Source organism: Echinops telfairi, unplaced genomic scaffold, assembly GCF_000313985.2.
Source record: "Echinops telfairi isolate 266 unplaced genomic scaffold, ASM31398v2 ScPeMD7_7457;HRSCAF=8495, whole genome shotgun sequence".
In the NCBI taxonomy this organism is placed as follows: Eukaryota; Metazoa; Chordata; class Mammalia; order Afrosoricida; family Tenrecidae; genus Echinops; species Echinops telfairi.
Window position 1 is genome coordinate 35,653,127 of NW_022111357.1, and position 10,382 is coordinate 35,663,508.

Consider the following 10,382-nt stretch of genomic DNA (forward strand, 5'->3'; position numbering starts at 1 on the left):
TGCTTTGTTTGAAATGGCGTCAATCTTTACTCAGTGACCCGCTACCAAGCACGACGCCCTTCTCCAGAGACTGGCATAAGACGTCTTACCATCCTGTCTTCCAGCTGCACTTCTGGGAGACAGACTGCTTCTTCTTCTGGCGGCCCGTGGTTTATTCAGTATTCTTCCGAACAACATAACCCAAATGCACCAATTCTTCTTCAGCCATCTTTATTCATGACCCAGCGTCCCCCAGGCAGGTGAGGCAAGGAAAAATACCACGGTTTAGTCCAGGGGCACCTTAGTCCTCAAAGGGTGGCGTCTTTGTGTTTGGCCATGTTAAAGAGGTCTTTCCCAGCAGGCTGGCTCAATGCAATGCCTTGTTTGAGTTCTCGACAGTGGCGTCCCTGGGCATCAATGGTGGATCCAAGTACTGTCTTTAGAATTAAGAACACCCTGGCCCATTTTTCAGGAGCCAGTCACTGACGCGCAATCGCATCTAGTAAATTCCTGTCCTGTTTACTCTATCTGGGGCTTCACTTCTCCTCCAGCTACCCCAGAACTTCCTGTCCTCTCTGCTGGCGGGGGCCTCCTCAGAGGCTGCAGGGGGCTCACTCCGAAAGAGGCTCAGGGAGCCTCAGTGTGCGCTCTGCACTGGGGACCCCTGACAAGTCCTGGAGCCCAACACTGAGGGCACCCACACTAGGCTCATCCTCTGTGGGTGCAGGGTTGCACCGGCTCCCTTTGACTGGGCTGCCTGGTAGCTCAGCCAATGAAAAGGGAGGGGACATGGGCATGCTAGAGTCCTTGCTGCAGGGATCTCCTCCTCTGGCCGGGGCCCCACCCTTTGCAAGGGGTAGTGAGGTCACTTCACCAACTGAAAGCCAAGGACCCGGCCAGGGTCTCTTAGTTTCTTGTGATAAGTCCATTCTGGCTCAGCAACCCCAGGTGACAGGGTAGAATTGGCCCATAGGGCTTCAAGCCCACAAGCTGCTGGGTGGGAGAAAGGTGGGGCCATCTGCTCCCATCAGGATTTGCGACCTTGGAAATTCTATCCAGGGCTGGTCTGCATCAGAATCTTGGTCTCTGGGGTACCCTTTACAGGAGTAGATTGCAGCCACTGAGTGGCTTTGAACCGGCAACCTTTGGGCTAGCAGCCGATTGCTTAACCATTGTGCCGCCAGGGCTCCTTAACCCCTCAGTGCTCCTCTGCCTGCCAGGAGCACACCCCCCCGGGTGGCTCTGATAAGCAGGGCTCTCTTCCTGCAGCGTGGTAAGCAGAAGTCAATTCAGGCTGCCAGCTCTAAGGGCAGGCTTCTCTCACCGATTCTGGGGGAAGGTTCTGGTCAATTTCTAGCTTCGGTCTCAAACGTCCTTGGAGATCCCCACCTGGCCTCTACCTTTACCCACCTGCGTCCCCTTCTGGGCCATATTCACTCTGCTTAGAGCTAAAAAAAAAGATTTGACATCACACCTGATACTAAGGGCTGGCCTCGTTAACATAACAAAGACAATCCCATTCCCAACTAGGGCTCCATCCATGGTGCAGGGGTGAGGATTGCAACATGTTGTTGTTGTTTTATTTGGGGGCGGGGCGCGGTATGGTGGGATGGGCACAATTCTACCCACAACAAGGGTCAAGCCCTTTTCCCCTCCCCTAAGGCACAAAGGAGGAGCCCAAAAGTGGTTTTGTTTTCATCAATGTTCTTTTATTAGGTTACCGAGTATTATCATGGTCATAAAATAGTTTAAAAACTGTGTAAGCCACAAGGCTTGGGGTTGACAGGAAAGGGGAGGGGGCTGGGGAGCGGTCGGCTCAGGGAGGTGACTAAGAACCATCATTCCCCGCTGCCAGGAGAGGCCTGGGTCAGGGCCATAGCTGGGCCGTGTACTAGTTAAATCCCTGGCGGGCAGCCTGGGTCAGGACAGGACAATCTTTACAAGTCCGACAGGTAAGGTCTCCCGCCTCATGGAGGGAAAGAGGAGGATGGAGGGTGACCTCAAAATAATAAGGGGCTGGTTTACATCTCTCACCCCGTCTTGGCACCAATTCTGTGCTTTTAAAAAATATACTCCACGGGAAGAGCTTTTTCTTCTTTATAAAAGGTATGCTACAGCAGCTGTTGATCAAGAACTCTTACAGACATATACACGTGTGTGTGTGCATTAAACCTTGGAAACAAGTAAAGTCATCTATTGTACCTGGACAGAGGTGAACGGAAGCCAGAGCCCAGGAGGGGAGAAATGGGCACAGGGAGGTGGCCTGCTACACTGGGGGAGGAGGGTATGGCTGACCCTGCCCCCTTTCCCTTTCCCGCAGAGGCTCCAAGTGGGGCTGTGAAGGTGGGACAGGATGCATGGCTCGACTCTGCTCCAGGTCACATTTGTTATATCCCAGACTCTTGTTCACAGAGAGCTACTGTCCCTCCTTGGTGTCGCTCTGGGGAGGCGAGAGGCCCTGAGAATGCACCTGGGGAATTCCAGCGAGACCAGCACAACCCAAACCCAAGCTCTCACAGGAGGGGTGAGAAGTACAGCCCTGGGCGAAGAGGTCTGAGCCCTACAGGTTCCCTAAGACACTCATATTGCACTCGGGGCCGGTGTTCCCTGTGGGGCACCCTTGGGAGCCCAGGGCTGAGCCTCCCGGAAACTGCAGGTTTGAGAACCCAGGTGAATACACTTTGCACCCATCTGCACGCTTGGCCCAGATGCAGCCCTGGGAGGACAGGTGAGGCATACGCACCCCAGGGAGGGGGAAGGTGGCAGAGGCAACCGAATACTCCAGAAGGGACTGAGACAGGCTTCCTTTCTCAGTGGAAGAAATAAATGGCTGTTGTTACTGGTAAAGAATAAATACAGGGCTGGGCGCTTAGTTGCCTGCATGAGGTCCAATTCGGGTTCCTGCCTCGGCATGGGTCATGGTGGATTTATGCCATCCTGAGCTTCACCAGCCTTGGCCGGACTGGGCACTGCTAGCCTATTCTGAAGCACCTCTTCAGCTCTCCGGGGCTCTGCCTGGGCTCCCCCCACTGGCCCCGTCGCCCCAGCACCCCCAAATGGCTGCAGCTTTCTCCCAGGTGTTGGGGGAAGGCCACCCCAACTCACCCAGAGTGCAGATTAGAGCCCAATGTAGGACTGTATAAGTTTATTCGGTCTTGTTTGTTTTTCAGGGGGAGGGGCATATGGCATGCAGGGTGGCTGCCTGGGGCCACCATCCAGAAGGGGGCCAAGGAGACTGCCGGGATCTGTCTGTCTGGCAGAGGGAGACGGGAAGGGTCGGATGGGAGGAGCCAGTCCTCTGCCAGTGACCGTGGACACCGATTCCAGGACCCAGAGTGGCGGGCAGCCTAGTGAGGTGGCACCAGGTGTCTGTGGAGGGGAGGCTGCGGGCACATCACTGGTACAGGAGGTAGGCCCTGAGCGCGGCGGGCAGCGGCAGTGCGTGGATCTCCCCGAGGCGGTGCTTCCCCAGGGCCAGGCGCACCGAGCGGCGGCAGAGATCCATGAGCGGCAGGGGCTCGGCTGGGGAAACGGAGGTGAGAGAGAGAGAGAGAGAGAATGCCAGGTCAGCGGAGCGCTCGGAACAGACAGGGCCCTTCACAGTAAGAGCAGCAACAACGTGGGAATCCACTCTAGGCCAGGCAGTGCTCACTGGACCCACCCCAAGGGTCCTTTACCACTGTCCCTATTTTATAGCTGGGCAACTGAAGGGCAAAACCAGCTACCACCGCGAGTTGGCTCCGCTTCACAGTGGCCCCGTGAGCGTCGGGACAGGGCCGTGCTCCACGTTTCTCAGCGGCTGCTTTCTCAGGAGTAGATGTCAGGCCTTTCTTCCAAGGTGCGCCTCGGGGTGGTCTCAGCCCTCTAGTCTTCTGGTATGTACCACCAGGCTAGAGACACCCAAGCCTTTTCCAGGGGAGCCTGCTGCTGGAAGACCCCTGCCTCTCCCTCCATATCCGAGAGCCGGGGCACCCGAAGCCAGGTCTCCCCGGCCATACGCAGGCTTTCAGAAAGGGCATCATTTAGTGTTCCCCTCACCCTCAGCTTTGGACCCTGAGTTTGGAGGTCTGGCCCCAGCACCTGAGCTCTGAGCCACCATCACCATGCTGAGAATTAAGCCATCAGGAACGCTCACCTAGTGTCCCTGTGACAGGTGGCAGGGCCGAGGGGAGAGCCCAGGCTGGTTAGATCCCACGGCCTTGGGGGATACAGTGTAGGCTGAGCTGGAGGAACCTTGCACCTGAGCTGTTGTGCCCCACAGAGCTACCTTAAGACCCGAGGCCCATGGGAACTGGAAATGCCAGCCTGGTCACATCCCAGGCCACGTCCGCAGCTGCCTAGGGATTTGGGACTTATAGCATTCAGTGGCTTCCGGCTGTAGCCTGTAGACTCAGCCCGGTCACAGAAATCTGGGGCCTACTTCCTCCTGGTCCCTGGTCCCCTCTGGGCTCCGCCCAGATGCTGTCCCTGCACTGCTTCCAAGTCCACCCTCAGCTGCTCTCCCCACCAGCCTAGGGGAGCATTCCCAGGGCCTGGCCACTTTATAGACCTCTGGATAAAATGAGCTTAAATGGAGGGGCGTGTGGCTGTACCCAGTGGCTCTTCCTGACTTTGAGATGCCTTTGTGAACAAGGAAAGCCCCAGCATTCTCCTTCATATCCCCTGTCACCAGTGAAGTACCGAGACAAACTCTTACTATTCACCAAAGCTCAGAAGACTGAAAATCACTCCACCAAGGTCAACTCCTAGTCTGGGGTTGGGGTGGGGGTCTGAAGGGGTCATGGGGAGTGACTGCTCATGATAAGAGAGCTTCTTTAGGGGGCGGTGACAAGATTCTGGAATTGACCGTGGGGCTGCCTGTACGGTTCTGGGAATATACTGGAACCTGCTGACCAGTACACCACCAACAGGTGGATTGTACGGCATGAGAGTTAGGCTGGTCTGGTGAGGCACTGATGCAAGTCCAGGTTTTAAAGGTACACAACTGCTCGTCGTCTCCCCGTGAGCAGGCCTCTGAAGGGCAATTGCTTTCAGCTGAAAGATTTGAAACAGCTTTTCCTGGACCACTTAGGGTGATGGACCCGAATGACCTCCCCAAAGCTTTAGGGCCAAGGACCCAAAAAGTCCTCGTTAAGTAGGGTCTGGCCTCCCTCTATAACCCCTCCCTACAGAGAGCGCCTTGGGCCTCCCGCCATGAAACCCATCCTGCCCCATGGCTCCCCCACGAGACTCTACACCCCAGTGGAGTCACCTGGCCTGTAACACTGCTGTTGGGGGGCTGTGCTAAATTCAAGGACCAGTGTCCTTCTAAGAAGGGGGGGACAGAGAGACAGAGAATGCAGCCACATGATGATGGGTGCCGAGACCGGGGAGCTGCAGCTGAAAAGTCAGGCCACCAGGAGCCGGAAGAGCCCAAGAGGAAGCTTGCCCCAGCAGCACCTGCGGAGCGAGGGCGGCCTGCCCACTCCTGGTCTCAGGAGCTCATCTCCAGACCCGTGAGAAAACACCGTTCTCTCAGGGCATTGTCGTCCTAAGCCAACGGGCTGAAATGGTCGCAAGCCATCCAGTGTGTGGTCACGCGTGGCAACAGCGAGGGGCAAAGGAATGTGTGCACCGGGCCGTCGCGTCACTCACGCTGACCGGGGTGGAGGTGGGGTGGGGGCGTGAGCAGACACAGCTGCGCCCCAGAGGCTTTCCAAGCCTGTGACCTTCCCAGCCTACCTCAAGCCACACCGAACTCATGGCCATCGAGTTGATTCCAACTCCAGAGAGCCTACGGGACAGGGTAGAACTGCCCCTGTGGCTGTCCAGGGCTGTCCATGGGGCTGAAGAGCTGCTGATGGGGTCGAACTGCGGACATGTCGGGATAGCAGCCAGACACGTAACCCACTGTGGACCCTGTGGGCCAGGGCCCTTGAGGGGCCCCTGGGTACGTTGAAATCAACCTTCCAGTCAGCAGTTGAGCACTTAACCCTTTGTGCCACCCAGGGATGCCAAAGGAATCGAACACTCTCCCCAAATCCACCCAGCTGAGATCTTGCATGCTGGGAACCCCTGGTAAAAGCCCCTTAGCCTGGACTGCTGATTCCACTCAGGTGCTCCCCCAGGGCCTGAGCTGCCCCAGCCCCGCCTGGAGTGAAGGGCTTCCCCAGGTGGCTGAGTAGCACGTGAGCCATCTCAAGGGCCCCGCCAGGAGTTCCCATCACCGCCCTCTTGGCTTCATGGGTTTCAGGTCAAGTCATGAGCACCCTCACCAGGAAATCTTTCTCAACAGCAGAGGCCCGGGTGGGTCCCCAGCTCCAGGGTGCTTATCACAGGTGGCGAACATCCCAGGAGCCCGGGCGACACCCTAGCTAAGCACCTGGCGGTTGACTAGAAAAGTCTGCGGTTCAAACCCACCAGTGCTTCTAGGGCAAAAGAGGTGGTCGTCGGCCGTGGTGACGATTAAAAGCACCCCCATCCTCTGTCTCTAGGTTCATCCTGACTCGGCACCACCCGGGAGGGCATCTGGTTTCCTGGGCAGTACAGCTTTAGGAGAGCAGCTGCGGTATCTTTCCCTCGTGGATTGGCAGCTGGTTCAAACAGCCAAGCTCCCGGGAAGTGGTTGAGTGCTTCATCACTGAGCCACCAGGGCTTCCGCTGTAAAAAGGCTGACTGCTTCTCAAAGGTGGGGCCCAGACAGTGCTCTAACTGGCTGAGGACACGTCACAGCAGCAGCTATGACACCCCACTGCTGGGGCTGCCAACAGGACCCAATGCCCTTGTCAGGGGACAGCAGGCTTTGTACCCAGCTCTATCCACAAACCCAGGAAATCTCACTTCTAGAAAGTCCCTAGCCAGTGAGGGCGGGGTTTTCCCCAATCGTGCCTTTCCCGCAGAGGTGTGAGCCGACAGCCCTCTTCAACTTGACTGCCACTAAGTGAGCCTATAGGTAGCCCAGGTGCTGGATCATTTACATGATTTATATGAAGGAGAAGGGGGGATGCTTGGACATTGGGGAGTATAATGGGGGCTACCACAGGGCAGAAGCTGAAGGACTTGAGCAGGGCACAGCCCTCCAACTGGGATTTCAGCCCAATGCAAGCCTCAAGAGAGCCTGGGGACTGGCTTAGAACGAACTAAGGATCCAAGTCTCCGGTTGGGTAATGACCTGGATTCAGTGCCTCACCACACACTCCCTGAGAGGGAGCCTATCTTCTACACATGCAGTGGCGGCCTTTCTGGATATGCATGCGTGTGTCCTTGACCTTGTGCAGTTCTTAGAAAGAGGAGTCCTGGGGTGGTGCAAATTATGATTAACTCGATTGCTAACTGGCAGAAGGTGGAAGGTTCGACACCACCTCGAGGTACTCTGGAAGAAAGGCCTGCCACCCCCTTCTGCAGAACCGGCCACTGAAAACCCTGCAGAGCACAGTTCTACTCTGACACACACGGGGGCGCCATGTGTTGGGGTCAACTTGATGTCAACTGGTATTGACACAAACGAAGAACAAAACTTAGCAGCAACCCCTTGTCCTTGCCAACTAGAGAGGAGTCTGGCACCTGCCTGGGTAATGCATCCCTTCTGGGCCATCCCCCAATCGAAGTGCCAGCTGGCCTCACATGACCAGGCTTTCTGTGGCAGCATCTGGAACAATCCTCTTCTCCCCATGGTCTCCGGGCCCGAAGGAAGACCTGGAGGGGTGGGGTCGTTAGTCTGCCCTCTGAAGTGCCCCATTAGCCCAGTTGCAACGGCAGAGCAGGCAGGAGCCACTGTCAGGGTGAGGTCCCAGGAGGACATCTTGGGATGCCAGTAGGAGCCACGAAGTGGGAAAGTTCGCTGGGAAGAGCGGAGCCACTCCAACCCTGCAGCCACTAGGAACTACCGCAGGCAGACTCATCTGGGAGTTGTATGGGGGGTGGGGGGACTTCAGAATGGCAGTGCTTGGTGGGAAGGGCAGAGCCACAGGCCAGAGGGCTCCCTTGGTGAGTGGGTGTTGAGTGGCACCGAATTGACTCAGAGCAGTCCTGCAGGGCAGAGTGGTCCCACAGGGCTTCCCAGGCTGTCATCTCTGGGGAAGCAGTTCACCAGGTCTTTCTCCTGCTGACGGGCTGGCGGGTTCAAACCGCCAACCTCTTGGTTCGCAGGGAAGCACTTAACTATTGCTGTTCTGCTTCCCAGCGGGCCTTTCCTCTCTGAAGGCCCAAGGAGCATGGTGGCCAGGGCCAAGCTGGCATGCCTGCTCACTCTCCAATCCAATGCCATCTCCACTCCTCCATCCCCACGAGAGACAGAGAGAGAGACAGAGAGAGAGAGAGAGCGCTCAGTGACACGGGGAAGCCAAGGCCGTTTCAGCAGACCCACTGCACACAAAAAACAGGCTCTCAGTGAGTGGCAGTGGAGGATGGTCCTGACCTGGTTCTTCCAACTGATGGGAGCAGCTAGGCAGGGCAGTGGGATTTCCAAAGAAATCCAGGTAAGAGCTGGCACCTGCCTGACTGCCCTGGAGGCTTTCTCCTCCAGTAGGTTCTCAAGATGGAAAGGAAGGGAGGAAGAGGGAGCTAGTTAGGGTGAAAGGAGGGGATAGGAGGAGAGCAGGTTCTGAAATCCCAAGCCACAGGGAGTCTGTGTGGGGGGAGCGCTCCCCTCCTGCTCACTGACCTTCAGGGCAGGGTGGGGTGTCTGTGCTGGGGAAGGGACCCAGGCAGGCTCTGGCTCCTGGCTAGAGTGAGCGGGAGCAGGCAGTGCCAGAACACTGGGACCTCCTACCACCTTGGGCATTCAGCCAGGGGCTGAGGGAACTGGGGGTGGGGAGGGGCTCCCCAGCCAGGGCAGCCACACCCCTTCCCATAGAACACTCGGAGGCTGCTGAGATGCCACCTGTTCCTGACACGTGCTCCTCCCCAGTCCCAGGAGTCCCCTGGGAGCCTCCAGCACCTGGAGGAAGTCCCTCAACCTGGCAGGTGAGTCAGAAACTCATTCACTTTGATTCTGTGAAGGAGGGCCCCGGACCCCAGGCCCATAAAGGTGCAGGTCCCTGTGCAAGCATTCGGTCAGCTGCAGACCACACCTGGAGGCAGGTCATACAGAAGTCAACAAGGTCTATCAAGGACCCTTCATTCACAAGCTGGCTCCCTCATTCACTCCTCCCTCCCTCCCTCCCTCCCTCCTTCAGCAGTACTGAGAGGGAATTGGGCAGATTCTTGAACCTGGAAGCAGGCAAGAGTGGCCTTGAGAGTCTGGGCACAGGGGGCTCTCCCGGCTTAAAGCCATTTCCATTTCCGTGCCTGTGTGCACGTGTGCCTGGCTGAGAGCTGAGGGACGTAGGAGGGACGCAGGAGGGCCACCCCACCCCATCCGCAGCCGCACAGGAGACACTTACGATCCAGCCCGTTCAAGTAGCGCATGCGGATCTCACAGTGGCCCCAGACGGCACTCACTACGGGATAGAGTTTTTTGCCCTTGAGTCCCCGGAAGGCCACGCCCATGTACTGTCCATCCACAATGAAGCTCAGAGTCCCGTCGTCCATGTCCAGGGCCACCAGGAAGGAGTCAGGCACGATGAAGGTCTCGTCGGCCTCCAGGAAGGCAGGGTACGTCTTGCTCGGCTGGTTCTTGCCGTCGTGGTAGAGCCGGTTGCGCCCCAAGTCCCAGCCCCAGGACTCGTGGTTGTTCCCCACGAGCGTCGTGTACCCGACGGAGTGCAGCGGGGCGTCGGCCGTGGCCACGCCCACCACAGCGTGCGTGCCCCGCTGCCGCATGGCCCACGTGATCTGCCACACGTGCAGCCCCCGCGTGTAGCCCACCTTGCCCCGGATGGCGTCCGTGCTCTGGGCCACGGGGTGGCGGTGGAAGAGGAGCTTGTCGTCCTCCTTGACGAAGACGTTGAGCGAGCGGTCGTCGTTGTTCCAGGAGTGCCGCAGCTGCACGTCGTAGGGTGCCGGGGGCATGTCCAGCAGCAGCTCCAGGCGGGTGGGCTGGCAGTAGTCCAGGCCCTGCAGCTCCTGCTTCAGCGGCCGGTAGGTGGGGTCCCGCATGTCCACTGTTTTGATGCCCCCGGTGACCTTCTGACCCATGCTTGCCTCTCGCTTTCACCTTCCCGCAGGCGGCCCGGGCCAGCACATCAATCCCAGGGTCTGCCGTCCAGCTTGCCGATCAGGCTGGGGCCCGGTTCCCCCCCGGAAGGTTGCTAGGAGACGCCTCGAGTTGTGGAGCACCCCAGGCTGCCTAATGGACGGAAAGAAAAACAGGAGGCGGGTGAGCAGGGCACGGCAGGAAGGGGCAAGGGAACTGCGAGCACAAGCTACAGCCGCCGGGGTGCGGGGCTCCCCGAAACACCTGACCCAGCGTCAGGGGCCGCCTAAGCTGGGGCGACATTCTCCCTCTGCCCCCGGGGCTCCGCCACCTGCCAGCGTCTGTGGGG

At 58.1% G+C, this 10,382-nt stretch overlaps 1 protein-coding gene across 2 annotated transcripts; it reads right to left on the reverse strand.

The window, feature by feature from the left end:
* Nucleotides 1–1,666: 1,666 nt before the first annotated feature.
* Nucleotides 1,667–10,149, reverse strand: SPSB1 (splA/ryanodine receptor domain and SOCS box containing 1). Of its 2 annotated transcripts, none has more exons than XM_004705189.2 (2): nucleotides 9,342–10,149; nucleotides 1,667–3,501 (listed from the first exon to the last, which is right to left on the reverse strand). In XM_004705189.2, exons 1-2 carry the CDS (start codon nucleotides 10,033–10,035, stop codon nucleotides 3,374–3,376), a joined length of 822 nt encoding a protein of 273 aa, XP_004705246.1. In that variant the 5' UTR covers nucleotides 10,036–10,149; the 3' UTR covers nucleotides 1,667–3,373. The 2 variants fall into 2 exon arrangements, with proteins under 2 accessions (XP_004705246.1, XP_045155198.1); XM_045299263.1 differs by lacking the exon at nucleotides 1,667–3,501 and adding an exon at nucleotides 6,175–7,653.
* Nucleotides 10,150–10,382: the final 233 nt, after the last annotated feature.

Excerpts from the sequence above, each read along its gene's own strand:
- SPSB1 (XM_045299263.1), bottom strand. The coding sequence starts at position 10,035 with ATGGGTCAGAAGGTCACCGGGGGCATCAAAACAGTGGACATGCGGGAC. Across the intron at positions 7,654-9,341 it reads CTACTTGAACGGGCTGGATC|GTCTTCCTTCGGGCCCGGAG; the intron begins GTAAGTGTCTCC and ends CCACCCCTCCAG.